A 14,536-nucleotide genomic window follows, 5' to 3' on the forward strand; every position below is an offset into this window, starting at 1 on the left:
CACACACACACACACACACACACATGCACACACCTTCTCCCAAACATAAAGACAAAGTGCATTCGATTCCATTTATTCCTGAAAGACTGAATCTCTAACATAATGGAGACCACAACACCTGCACTTTACAGCAAGTTTGCTGCTGGTTTTAAAACGAAAGTAGCATTAAGTAGCGTTTCTATTTTTGTCTCGATTTGCTGCCTTTTATTTTATGTGTCTGTGTGTTTTTGTCTATGCTGTATATTCACGTGCTTTTTATGTGTCTGATTATTGTTTATCACTGTTGATTGTCAGCATATAGTGGTGGTCTATGGGTTTATGTCTGTTTACAAACCATATTTCTCCCATGATCATAATAATGTTCAAAGGAACAAAGAGAAAAAAACCTGGATGGTTATTGCACTGTTTTGTGTAGCTATAAATATTGTTGGTTTCATCATTTAACTATTAATTTACAGAGGAAATGAAAAATATTATTAATGCCCTCAAATTTACAGTTTTATCCACAGTAATTCTAGTTTGCAGATATACGAGTCATTAAAAAACTTTTTTGTGTACAAGGCCTTTGTTTATACACCAGCAAGACAATTATAGCAGAGTAAATAATCTCATATATCTCACAAAAACTTGTAAGCCCTCCAGGGGATATGTTTTTTAAAGATAGGATAAGAAAGGCTTTATTTAAGGCAAAGGTTGGGATGGAAAATTCTAGTTTTGACTCATCAAAACAACATAGTTATTAAAAAGTAGCTTTAACTGGGTAGAAAAACAGTATAGCTTAATTACATAAAAAATCCCCCAAAGAGCTCAATTAAATAGAAAAAAACAAAGCAAAATAGAAACTTATTCTAGTTTCTTGCAAGAGGTCACCACAGCAGATGGATCTGCATGTGTAGTTTAACAAAGATTTTTACTCTGAATGCCCTCCATGACATAAGATTATTCATCAGCACCACAGTGTTTCCTCTTAGTCTTGAGCTTTCAGGTGTGAAGCAAAATAACAAATAATAATAATTTAAATAAATAATTTACTGCATAATTTAGGAATTCTGTTGTTACAGAAGTTGAAATCATCATCATCATCATCATCATCATCATCATTATTATTATTATTATTATTATTACAGCTAGGTGGCCAGTTGGTAAAGGGGTTAAAGTGGAATTTGGCTGTAGTGGCTCAGCGTGGGGAAAAGAATGACACCTGAGAATCACAAGTCAAAATTCTGAGAAAAACGTCAAAGTTCTGACCTTAATCTCAGAATTCTGAGAAAAAAGTCGTAATTCTGACTTTTTTTCTTAGAATTTTGACTTTAATCTCAGAATTCTTACTTTATTTCCTCAGAATTCGTCAAAAGAAAAAAAAGAAGAAGACGTGCCCACTTTTTTTCTTTTCCAATGTCCCTTATCCTCTTCCGTATCTTCCGTACTTGTCAGCTCTAAATTTCCAGTTTATTAAATATCATTGAGCAATCCTTACCTTTAAACATGGCTGAACTGGACACTACAACACAGTGTGGTGTCGCAGAAGTGGCGAAAAGGTGAAGCTGAAACGGTAAGAAAAGAAAATTAAACTAAAAATAAATGCAGCAAAATTTGATAAATGAACATGCAATATGTTAGTTGGGCCTTCAGCTGCAACAGTAGTACCAGCAACAGCTCAGTCTCATAGGCACCGGAAGCTGTTCTTGCTAGCACCATCCATTGAGAAGTGCAGGAGGGAATCCCAACAACAACGTAAGGAAGAGGTGAAATTAGCCTGGTAAAAAATTATATGGAAGGAGATACTTAGGAAGGGAGCGACTCGAGGATTCCAGTAAAATGAATGCTTACTTTTACTCAAATCCACCATGACACCTCATGTAACATGTAAATTTAAGAATATTTATTTTTTGTTACTTTTTAAACGTTATTTCTGTCTCTAGTGGAGTTTAATTTTATATTGTTCTATCTTTAAAAAAAATCTTATTATACCATATTTTTTAGATGCTGGGTGACTTGTTTTTTCCTCATCGCACTCACTTCATTGTAATGTTGACCCAGTGTTAACCACAGGTGGCTAAAGTGCAGACCTTCCTTGCTTGAGTTGAAGTACAGATACCCGTGTTAAAAGCAAACAAACAAAACAACTTTACTCCAGTAAACCCTGAAGTACTGAAGAAACTTCTTTACTCAATTAAACATGAAAGTACCGGTGTTGGAGTTAATTCGGCGTTGGTTTTGTGCGCAGAAACATTGGGTAGGATGTTTTTCCAGGTAGGATGGATTCCCAGAACACCTCGGCTCCAAAAATGTACTTAAAGTAAGACAGTAAATATTAGCTCCTTGAAGGACAATTCTTCTAAGCATTTTTGTACAAAGGTAACTGAACCTTGTGCTATATTAGTGTAATAATAAAATGATATTAGTGCATGAAAATACAAATATTATTCAAATATACACTCTATTTCTAATTATTGTAATGAGCTTGAATGGGTGATGCAGAACACATGCAGTGAAAGATAATTTAGGACAATGACTATTTTTGTTGCGTAGATCATAGAAAGTGACTACACCACTAACAATAAAATGAATACAGTCAAGGTTACCGTGGAATTCAGCACGTAGGGGAATCCTAAGAGCTGTGTAGTGGCTCGGTATTGGGAAAAGAATCAAGTGAAGTAGAATAGCGCAATAAAATCCATAAAGCAATATAAAACAAAAATTGCTAACGAAATACAGTAAAACAGAAGCACAGCAAATACTAGATAAGATTAAGGTGTATATAGGGTGTAAAGTTTAGTTGAAGTATAACTACGATGTAATAAAATCTCCTTGGAGAAACATCACAGCGACGTTTGGTCGTCAGCGAGTGTTGTTTCCCCTCCAGTCCAGCAGGCGGCGGTAGCGCACGTGAAGTCCTACAAGAGCGAGACGCAGGTCAGCTGATCGCTGCTGTAGAGGAGAGAGAGATGTCTGTGAAGATCTTGCGAAGGATGGAGTCTGTTTTTACCGTCACTTTGACCTTCTACTGTCTGTTCACAGTCGGTAAGAAATACATAATAATAGGTTTTCATTACTGACGTGTTGTTGTGTTTCCCCCCCACGTATTTACGTGTAATAGTAAAGTATCTTATATGCGCTGAATGGCAGGTCGCTCGCCGAGCCCGGAACATTGTTAGCGTTGCCGTTTAACTCATTGTAATATTTCTGTGGCCAGACTCGTACGACCGTGCTAATATAAACGAGGAAAAGTGGAATAATAACTCTGCGGATGCTGAGAATCATTGTTCGGCTTTGGACTATCATCAAGCGGAAGACCATAGGGTTAGCTTGTTGCTAACGGAGATTATAGCTCAGTCGCTTCTTAAAATCTGCCAGTGACGACGAGGACGTGGTTAATATTCGTAAGGACGAGGTTGACAAATTCGTCCAGGTCATGTAAAAATGAAGAAAGTACTAAATATACGGCTTCCTGGTAGAGGGTTACGATTTTACAGAAGCCTGGGTGGTCACGTGACATGCTCTACGCCACTGGTTCCCCTTTATTCACCATCAGCTCTCTGTCACGAGTTCTTCCTTCATCCACATGAAAGGTGAGGGGCGATAGTTACTGAGCAGGCTGCTGCTTCTTGTGTTTGCTGTAACAGTGAGAAACTGTGCGCCATCCTCCAGCAGCTCAGGGCTGACAGTCAGTAAACGTTATAGTGTTAACGCCTTATCACTGTTTAAATACTTTTAACTGTTTCCTTATTCCTAAGGGATTTGCAGAGATTTTTAAACTGTATGCCGTTCCAGGCCTCCCATTTATCCAGGCTTGGGACTTCCATTGTACCAAAAAGTGATTGTCTGCCAAAAAATTATTGCCCACATTTGAACTGTTGCAAATGACGTGTTGACCTATAATATGTCAAACATATCTCTAATGAATGATATCAAGTCATTTTGAGCCAGAATGAACATTCCTGTCACAAGGTTGAAGACGTAGAAGTTTATATATTCTCTCTTTGTCCAGGTAAATTTATCATGTATATTAAAAATGTCTTTTTCAAGAGAGATCTGACCAGTAGGGTAGCAGAAATGGCAATCACAGGGGCCAAGAAGGACCGGATTGATTATAATGTAGGTACAGTAAGGCAGAGTCATGCAAAACAGGTAATTTCTTTAATTACGCATATCCAACTAAGCGTCGCCACTATATTGTCATGGTGGACAGGTCTGCAGTCTGTCACAGGGCTAAGGCGCAGACAGACAACTCTCATTCACACCTACAGACACACTAGAGCCTACAGTTAGTGTAAACCTGTGCATGTCGTTTGACTGTAGAAACCATGCAACCATCTGCAAACCCATGCAGACTCCATAGGCTGGATACAAACCAGTGAGGCCACAATGCTGCCCTCTTTGGAAAAACAGCAAAAAAGAAATATGTCATTATGAATCACATGTGATATTTATAGATGTAAAACAGTTTACTGCCATGAATGTGTCAGTCTGGTTCTAACACTAACAAATATTGGCCCTCTTGGTTTGGTAAGAAAAACTGACATTTACTTGGAGTCATTAACCCTGGTAAACATAATTGGCTTTGATTTTATTGTAATGTCCCACTTTTCATAATTATATTGTAATGTTTTGCTTTCATATGTAGCTAATAGATCTAGAGGATCTAGATTTACTGCTACTGAAGCCTTGAAACAGATACTTCAATCAATCAATCAATCAATCAAGGCTTTATTCGCCACGTGCAGGTTGCCCTGCTGTGAAATACTTTAGTGCGAACAGCTCATGAATTTCAAAGCAGTTCTACAGTCCAACACTGGTCTCGCAATCTGTTGGAGAGCCGCGAGCTTCGCCATACTTGCGCTCCGTGATGTTGTCATTCTTGTGCTCAAAGAGCCGATTCTGAGAACTCACGACTTAATGGTCAATATGTTGAAAAAATCACTCTGTATCTGTGACAGGTAAAAGAAATGGTACAATACAAGAAAGTATTCCTGTGTAACCCGACTGGATCATCTTACTCACTAAACTAGCCTGAGGGGTGATAGCTAAAGTTCTTGCTAGATGGTAAATATTTTAAGTAATGCTGTATTCACTGAGTCAGTATTCAGTACAGGAGCAAAAGAAGTTTCCGGACAGAATTGGACAAAATTCGTTGTAATTTAATTTTTTAATCATTCACAGAAAAAGTAGTACATGTACCATTCTTTCAAAAACTTGTGCATGTTACCATGTGATGCTTCTTTTTATTCCTTTTGTGGGAATTTGTGATTGCAAAATGGCCACGTTTTAAAATACAAAATTGGGCAATCAGTTGGATACAGAAAGTGCACCGGGCAACAGATAGTGACTTCACTGGTTATTTTAGTTTTGTTTGAAGTTTGGTGGTGATTGGGATCAAAAAGAAAGCTAAGCTAATAATTATATTTGTAGGTGGTGATATTTTTTTTTGTCTTACTTTAAAAAACAAAAACAAAACCGTACCCTATTCTTTTCCACTTAGATTTACAGTCCTGCTGTTTTTCCCCTCAGGTGTCCATGGAGACAGCTTCACTGTGCTGCAGGCTCCAGAGTTTGTGTCCTTCCAGAAAGGTGACTGGCCGGTTTCTGGAGAGAAGATTCCAGACCTTGTGGCTTTAACCATGGGCTTCTCAGTTCAAGAGGTGATTCGTTACTTCAACTCATGCTCCACAGTTTTATTAGTGTTATAGAAGAAGACTAAGCTCATAATTACGCCAGCTTAAGCTCTACTATGCGTGTCCAATTGCACAGGATCTATTGTGGCCAGGCCTCCAGGCTGGTCCGTTGTTCCAGCGGCCCCGGGCCAACGTTCTTGTTGTGGTGAGAGGAGTGGATAGCCTGGCTCTGCCTCAGAGCGTGGCCTCATATCCCCTGGAGAATGTAAGTATGACCGTTTTTGTGCATCAGCTTTTTATCTTGGTATAAATAGAAGTGTAGACCTGTATATGAGGGTGCTATCTTCTTTTCTGCAGCCCGTTCCATTCACCATGGATAGTGTTGCAGAGACTGTACACTCTTTGTTTGCTGAGGACACCCCTGTAGTCCTCCAGCTGGCCCCCAGTGAGGAGGTAATAAAAGTCTGCTGATGTACTTCTTATCTGAGACATCCCTCTTGAGGCACTGTTAGTTATTTACTTTGACCTGTCTTTCATTTCTTTCAGCGGCTCTATATGCTCGGCAAGGCCAATGCTGTGTTTGAGGACTTACCCGTCACGTTGCAGCAGATCCGGGCCCGTCTGTCCCAGGATGGCTCAGTGCTGTCTTCTCTTCCCCTCAACTCTCTCAGCAGAAATGCAGAGGTCAGTTTTTAGCCACGTTTAAAACCAAAAGACTTAATTCTTACTCCTTAGTTAACCAAAATTCCTTCCTTTGCCTTTCTTACCCTTTTATTCTTATTTTTGTTAGGCCGATTTGCTCTTCCTGTCTGAAGTCCAAGTACTGCATGATATCACCGCTCTGGTGAGTTGTTCCCTCGGACTGAAGCAATTCTTTCCACTTACCAAAAAAAAAAAGGAAAAAAGAGTTGTGTTTGACGCAAATCTTTTCTTTCCCTCCTGTAGCTGCAGAGACACAGACATTTGGCTAAGGACCACTCCCCTGACCTGTACTCGTTGGAGCTGTCTGGCTTGGAGGAGCTGAGCCGGCTCTATGGTCCAGACTCCCCTCAGTACCGCGATGCCACGGCCCTTCTCGCTTCTGTCCTTCAGAAGGTTAGAAGAAGATCTGAAGAAGCGATACGCCTCTGCAGCTAACAATTTAACTACATTTTAACCGTGTGCGTTTTTGTTTTTTCATTTCAGTTTGGGCAGGATGTGTATGGTCTCTATGGCAACAGCTCTGTGGTGGAGGTCGTTACAGTGAAGGCCTTTGAAGCTCCTTTAACCAGGAAGTCCCGCTCAATCCTGGAATCCAGACAGATTGTAAGTCTGGGTCAACCTACTTTTTAATATATATATATATATATGCCAGAGGAGATACTTGCTGAACATGACATAAATGTACCAAATTAGAATGGGTTTATTTACATTTCAAGCACATTTTCTGTAACACATGTAGTTTAGAGGTCTGCGTCATGTAGCAGAGAATAGCAGCAAAATTACTTTTCTTTTCGAGAGGCGTTCATTCAGCTGTGTGGTGATTCTGAGTTTGTTTTGTTTCTTAGCTGCGGACACTGACACTTTAAACTAGTTCCAAATAGCTGTTTTAAATTTCTTGACTACTGCAAACATTTTTCAGAGTAACCGAGGCAGCCTTTACAACCTGGCTCACAAGTACGACGTCGAGTACGCCGTGGTCTTCAACATCGTGCTGTGGCTCATGATCGTTCTGGCACTCGCTGTCATCGCCATCGCTTACAACCTGTGGAACATGGACCCGGGCTACGACAGCATCATCTACAGGATGACCAATCAGAAGATCAGGATGGACTAAGTCCTGCCTGTCAAATCTCCTGTTGTCCCCTTAGAGCCCTCTAGTGAATGTTTGTGTTTTGTGTGAGGTCTCATTTAGTGAATAAACTGTGAGACTCTGATGGGAGGAAGACCGTAATACCACTCACGTCTTTGTTTAGAACTCTGGCTGCAGAACCTACAAAAATATTAACATTTCGTTAGCGGCTCCTCAGTTTATCTACAGCGGTATCGTTCTTCATGTCCTGGGAGAACAAACTGAAACTTCCTCTCTATAAACTCACAGCGTTCCTTATAAATTTAACCCCTCACTATCTGTGTCTCATCTGTTTTTCTTGGTGATTGAAGTTGTTTTTTGTTGTTGTTGTTGTTGTAAAAAATATATTGTAATATGAAAGAATGAGATTCATCTGGTTTCTCTGTGAAATTGTTGTGCTTTTCTTTCTGTGGGAAACAGTTTTAAGTTAAATGAAATTTTATGTGTATATATTGAATATACAAATGCAACTGTATGAGAAACGGCTGTGCTCTTGTAAAAAGATGTCAAGTAGACTTCAGCGTGCTTCTATTCTAGATTACAGATGTGTTGGGACACAAATACTTGATCTAAATGTTGTTTGTTAGGATTGGATTCGAATAAATGAAGCTCTGTAAATTGCAATATGTGAATGACAATAAATTATTAAATGGATCACCCTGATTTTTATTTACTCCTATATACCACACACTGTGCATAATTATGAAGCTTGATTAAGGTTTTATCTAGTATCTACTAGACAACGCCACTCTCCTGGGTTCTCTGCATTGGCCTCCTGAACATGTTAGAATTTATTTTAATATTTTACTGGCCACTTAAAAGTCTCCTGGATTTGGCCCCAAGCTGCTAACAATTATTGACCCCGTATGAGCATGAGGCTGTATCCCAATTCAGGGTCTGCAGCCTTAACGTACGCAGCCTTAACGGTCCACAAGGGCCACGTACTCAAAGACCGCTAAGGCCGGAAGTGCGAGGCTTGTGAAATGGGACGGTCTAGCCTCCGTCGCGCTGCCCAGGTTGCCTAGCAACCAAGATGCTAACAGCTGGAAACGTTTCATACAGCATTGTTTGACAGAAATGAAGGAGAACATATTTTGTTCATTTGTTTGCTTGTTTCTACATGAACTTTGATCATTCTCTGTAAGATTAAGGTCAGCTATTGAACGGCGTATATTTTAAAGTAAAGGCTTCAAAACCAAGTTAGTACAAACGTCACTAATGTCACATAACTTTGCCGACATGTGGCCAACAGTAATGTTTTAATGTTCTTCGTTATTAAACATTTGCACATAAATAAGTCACATAATATTCAGTACTTACTTAAAGTTTACTCTTCGGGGCCCCTCATCCGCTGTTTTTTTTTCAGCAAAATTATCCACACCCACCGCCGCGCTATGCATTCTGGGATATGTTGGGCCACGAAGTCTACACCGCCACCCCCTTAAAATTCAGGGAAATGAAGGACGCATTTGAGGGCCGCATTTCGAGCAGTCTTCATCTTTTTATATTATTATTATGTAGATGTGTGAATATGGATGTGTATGTATGCATATGTATATGCATATATATGTATATATGTGTGTGTATGTATGTATGTTTACTTTCAGTTACTGTCGATTTCATTGTGGTGTATAGGAGATGTGATTCTGTTCTGATTGATTTAATATGTCGCTTGTCTCTTTGAGATTGTCATTGTTATTGTTCTAAATAAAGTTCATATTAAAAAAATAATAATAATTTCGAGCAGTCTTCGTCGCGTCGCTGTGACGTAATCGGCCTTAAAATGCGGCCTTTAAGGCTGCAGACCCTGAACTGGGATACAGCCTGAGTTGTCTTGGATCCACATTCAGAGCACTTACAGCTGTTCCAAAATCAAGAGTTAAACCTAGAGGTGACTACTTTTGCCATCAGGGCTCCTCAACTTTAAAATGATCCACCCGAGGAAATCGCTTCTTAAAGCTCATTTCAATAGACTCGCTTGTATTTGTTTATATTTGTATTCTTTTTGGTGACATCCCTTCAATGCCTGCCTACCCTTTTAGTTTTTTTTGAATTTGTAGTTCTATTAAATCTGTAAAATCTGTTTTGAAAGTTGCTGTATAAGTAAAGATTATTATTATTATTATATTTTATTAGATATCCTGTAAATGTTACGTCAACCCCAATTCTGTATAATCATTCTTATGTCACCACTGCACAGGTATTGCTCATCGCACATCGTCTTCATTACATGTTCAGCTTTCGTAACAGCTCAGCCAATCAGAAAGCAGTGTTTCTTGAAGCCCCGCCTCCGGCACAATATGTAGTAGGTTGTGAGCTTTTATAACCATTCGCGGACACAGGAAGCTGTGTGTACCTGTTACGGAGAAGTTTACGAAAAGTACAGATTGACACTGGACAGAAACGATGGTGTGACTGCTAATAAAAGGTAGGAGACTTTTCTGAAATCCCTGTTAAACCGTTTCGCGTCCACGCGGTGTTTACATTTTTTCCACAATAAGATCTACCTATCTATGTGACTGTATATACAGTGTATACATGTGGCTTGACTGTATATTTATATATTATATATTTTATATACACACACGTATAGATAGACAAATATGTTCAACAAAACAAAACATTACACAAAGCACACTCATACTCATAGAAAATCGTGTTGTTTTGTTGTGTTGTTGTTTCATATTGCAGCTAGCATCTACGTGGTTAGAAGGATCCGGGCTTCCATCGCTGAAGGAGAGCAACAGGAGAAGCCCATCCTGACACCATGTAGTGCTATAGGTAAGATAATAACCAACTAATGGAAATAAACTGCAAGCAGGAAAAAAGTTCAAACTGTCTATGACTGTGGATGTCGCAGATCTTCGTTAAATGTTAGCTGAACTGTGCCTCTATTTATTATTTTTCATTCTAATGAGTCATTTTTGTCTTACACTTATGCAAAACATTAATTTAGTAAACAAGCAACACTTATTTTTACCAGTGAACTGCACATATAACATAGTTCTTAAGACATTACATCGTTAAGCATGAGATTAGGGTTATTAGCGGTAAAGACAGTGTGCGTGTAGATTTATGCAGGAGCATTAAACTGTAAATATCACTGACTCTCATGTGTTTCTCTTGTCATCTTAGCTGGAAAGAGAGCGGGTCAGGGGTTGAGAGAAAAAGCCTCTGCTGCATCACTGAGCCCAGGATCTGATGAAGGCGTCTTAGAAGCAGCAGGGCCGGGGATGTCATCAGAGACAGCTGTGCAGAAATGTGGCTCCTGACGTTAAAGACTACGCTGGACACTAGGACCATGGACAAGTCAATAAAAATAAATAATCGATTATTTATTTAATTTCATTTTTGGGGGGTACTCATTCATTTTATACACTAAACAGTTTATGTGTGAAGATCTACATTGTTATTTTTCTTTTACACAAAAGCAAACATCAAACAAACAAGAAATATTATTCCAGCACTGTCCATGTTGTATGTTGTACCCAGTGGTCAAATTTTTATTACTTGAAACATTTTGACTTGCCACACCATGAAGTTAGCATAGCTAATAGAAAATATCATTATAATAACATTACCCAAAATCTGTTTTAAAAAAAGTCTGCATATGTTATCAAGTGTGAGTGGTAGGTCAACATGTTCTCTGTAAGTAAAATCTGAAGTTTATCTGCTGCAGTGTTTGAAGGCCGGCTCACCAACCTCTTTCCAGGGGCTGAGCTGGCCTGATGTTTCTGCAGTTACATCAATAAATTATAAAAATGCTCTTGTGGTCATATTTTCTTATATAAGGAATAAGAATGTACCAGCAAACATGCATTGACAATAATTGTGAAAAATGAAAATATCTATGTAAAAAATGAAATCTTCAATTATTTTATTTTAGTAATAAATGAGTGAGTGGCCGTTCTTTCACTGAGTTAGTTAAGTTAAGTGAGTTTTTTTTTTAAATTTTTCTACAGCTTTCAGAAACAATTTTGCTGTTTGATTTCTACATTTTTGAAAATATATTTATTTTTTATTTCAATTATGGCTGAAGGCTGTGGCTGAAGCAAAAACGCAGGTGGGGGAGGAGCTTGGAGAGGTTTTCGGACCGTCTCCAAGAATTTCTGGCAAAATTGTCAGGCAACTCAGGAGGGGGAGCGGTGCTCTACTTGCACTGTGTATAGTGCAGGTAGAGCACTGCTGACTTCGACTGAGGATCTTTTCAGGTTGTGGAAGAGATATTTAAAGGATCACCTTAATCCCAGTGGCGCATCTTCCGTGGAGGAAGTAGAGTCTGGGGACGAGAGGGATGACTTGTCCATCAAGTCCATTGCTATGGGCCATTCGTTCCTTTTACAACTGTTGCAAGTGCTTGGGCCACACAGCCGGTAATAAGTGGGACTCTGCCAGGGCTGCCCTTTGTCACCGATTCTGTTCATAATTTTTATAGACAGAATTTCTAGGCATAGCCAAGTGGTGGAAGACTTCCACTTGGGTGGTCTTACAATCTCATCTCTTTTTTTCACAGATGATGTGGTTCTGTTGAATTCATCAGGTGATGGCCTCCAGTTTGCACTGGACTGGTTCGCAGCAAAGTGTGAAGCGGCAGGAATGAGAATCAGCCCCTCCAATTTTCGGTTGATCTACATCCCTACCCTCACCTAGCACTAGATTACAGATACAAGCAGCGTAAATGAGCTTTCTCCAAATGTTGGTTGGCCTCTCCCTTAGAGATAGGGTGATGAGTTCGGCCATTCAGGAGGGACTCAGAGTAGAGCCACTACTCCTACACATCGAAAGGAGCCACTTAAGGTGGTTCTGACAGGGATGCCACCTGGGTGCCTCATGCCTGAGGTGTTCTGGGTATGTCCTACTGGGAGGAGGCCCTGGGGCAGACCCAGGACACGCCGGAGAAATTATATCTCTCGGCTGGCATGGGAATGGCTTGGTGTTCCCCTGGATAAGTGGAATAAAGTGAATGGATGGATGGAATAATGGTGAAGTGAAAATCCGAGTTTAATCCTTAAAATTACTTTTTTTTTTCGTGTTGGGCCTTTTGACTTTTCCAAGCTGGAAAAGCACAGGATAGAAATAGCAGCATTATTGGCTCCATTCAGGGAACACTATAATGTCCCATGACAGCCATGTTGATGAGAAAGCATGAATTACTGACTGTTGAATGAGTTGTGAATAATTACATCATGGATTTTTCTGCTGTATGTACAGATTTATACTGAGAGATTTTGTAAAAAATTTTTTGTGGAAAAAAACTTGATAGATAGGTAGATAATTAAGTTTAAGCACCATATGTGCTGAAACTGTTGTAAAACTTACAGCTGTATTATTGCTGGTCTAACATTGGTATGCTTATTGCCCCTGGTAATTGGTATGCAGTGTAACAAAAAACAAAAAGACTGTAAAAGTGGATGGTATATTTTTTATATATATGAATTTTGGGTCCTGTGGGTGCTGGAGTAGCAGACCAATTAAACTATAAGTTAGTTATTGTTCTGCTGGGATACTTGCTGGGATGCATCTTGAAATTCATCTTCATGTGATAGTGAAACATGTTTCCATGTTTCCACTTGGAAGAAGTGGAAACATGGCAACAGCCATCAGTTTTCCCAGACACAAATCCAATAAAATCAACTACAAGATTTGCTGAAATGAGACGAATCTACCGGCAACATCACAGTATGAGAATTCATAATGAGGGAGAGTTTTTGCAGGGGATCTACACAACTGTTGGCAGTTTTGGTTGTTTTAATTGCTTTATTGACACGTACCAGCCACCTTGGTAGGTATTCTGTGCTAGTACCAAGTTGGACCTCCTTTTTCCTTCAGAGCACAGATGCAACATTTTCTTGGTCCATTTGATGTGATAGCATAAGATAGTTGTTGCACATTTGCTGGCTGAATATTCATGATGGGAATTTTCCTGCTTCACCACATCCCAAAGGTCCTCTATTGGATTATGATCTCGTGACTCTGAGGCCATTTGAGTACAGTGAACTCACTGTCAAGCCAGATTTGAACTTTGTGACTCTGGTGTTTTATCAGAAGATTCATTGTGCACACCAGAGTCATGGTCAGAACACGGTCAGCAACAATAAACAATATTCAGTTAGCACCAAGGAGGGATTTGTAAAACCAGGCAATGTTTTCCAGTCACCCTTTGTCGAACTTTGTGGACCTCATGGAAATTGTTGCCTCTGTTGCCTTTTTTTTAGCTGACAGGAACTGCACCCAATGTGCTCTTTTGCTGATGTAGAAGACCACACCTACTGCACACCTAAGTCTTTGCATTGGGAAAGAATGTTTTTTTTTTTTTATTATTTCTGATGTTTCCCAGTGCTTTACTGCAACAGTCTTCAGTTGTTTTTTGTTCATTAGTTGTCTTCACCATGGGAAATGCACCTCAACTGAGTTGACTGTCTGACTCTAAAACACCATAATATTGTACTTAAAAATGTTTCCAGTTTTTCTTTGTTCCAGATGCTGTTGACTTAGCTACTGCCAATGTCCTAATATTCCTAAAGTTAAATGTGATGGATCTGTTTTGGCTTTCATCTTAGTGACTGACTGTTTAACTTGGACTTAATGTGTGAATCCTGTGTCCACACATTGTGGATTCACATAAACAACTAGCAGATGTAAGTATGTAAATGTAAAGATGTAAATAAACTTGGAATCAACTCTAGACCTTTTAGAAGACAGTAAAACTTTATTGTCATTGCACAGAAGTACCTGCTTATTTTATGAAGAAATAATGAAGGGATCATACATCTGTTATAACGCTTGAGTGAATTGTAGAATAATATTTGAGCCTCTGACAATAGAAGCTCATAAAAAGATAAATGTAAATGTAATTCCTCAACTGTGAATGGAATATTTTTGTTCAGCCCCCTCTAATTAAAGCTGACTGTGTACATTTAAACTGTTTCTTGTTTTTTTTTTATTTCAAAACTAGACTTCTCCTTTAAATATTAGACAAAAGCTGCTAAGTTTTCCTTTAATTGATGAGCATGATCTAGCTTTTATTGCGTTATTGCAACTGTGGTATGCTACATCTCAGAAGTAGTGGTGAGTTGTAGGGTATGGCTAA

At 39.2% G+C, this 14,536-nt stretch overlaps 1 protein-coding gene and 1 long non-coding RNA gene across 2 annotated transcripts; both read left to right on the forward strand.

Moving 5' to 3' along the window:
* The first annotated feature begins 2,886 nt into the window (after positions 1-2,886).
* atp6ap2 (ATPase H+ transporting accessory protein 2) lies at positions 2,887-8,100 on the forward strand. Its single transcript, XM_005935102.3, has 9 exons — positions 2,887-3,024; positions 5,512-5,642; positions 5,752-5,880; positions 5,973-6,068; positions 6,162-6,299; positions 6,406-6,459; positions 6,561-6,710; positions 6,801-6,920; positions 7,237-8,100. The coding sequence occupies exons 1-9, from the start codon at positions 2,949-2,951 to the stop codon at positions 7,429-7,431; spliced, it is 1,089 nt and encodes a 362-aa protein (XP_005935164.2). The 5' UTR covers positions 2,887-2,948; the 3' UTR covers positions 7,432-8,100.
* Positions 8,101-9,322: 1,222 nt separating this feature from the next.
* LOC102298356 lies at positions 9,323-11,212 on the forward strand. The gene is made up of 4 exons (XR_316595.2): positions 9,323-9,337; positions 9,647-9,874; positions 10,138-10,227; positions 10,582-11,212. It is a non-coding gene; the product is annotated as an uncharacterized LOC102298356 (long non-coding RNA).
* The last annotated feature ends 3,324 nt before the right edge of the window (positions 11,213-14,536 follow it).

Source organism: Haplochromis burtoni, unplaced genomic scaffold (assembly GCF_018398535.1).
Source record: "Haplochromis burtoni strain Fernald_Lab_line unplaced genomic scaffold, NCSU_Asbu1 Contig_75, whole genome shotgun sequence".
Taxonomy (NCBI): Eukaryota; Metazoa; Chordata; class Actinopteri; order Cichliformes; family Cichlidae; genus Haplochromis; species Haplochromis burtoni.

Excerpts from the sequence above, each read along its gene's own strand:
- atp6ap2 (XM_005935102.3), top strand. The coding sequence starts at position 2,949 with ATGTCTGTGAAGATCTTGCGAAGGATGGAGTCTGTTTTTACCGTCACT. Across the intron at positions 6,069-6,161 it reads AGCTGGCCCCCAGTGAGGAG|CGGCTCTATATGCTCGGCAA; the intron begins GTAATAAAAGTC and ends CATTTCTTTCAG. Across the intron at positions 6,300-6,405 it reads CTCTCAGCAGAAATGCAGAG|GCCGATTTGCTCTTCCTGTC; the intron begins GTCAGTTTTTAG and ends TATTTTTGTTAG.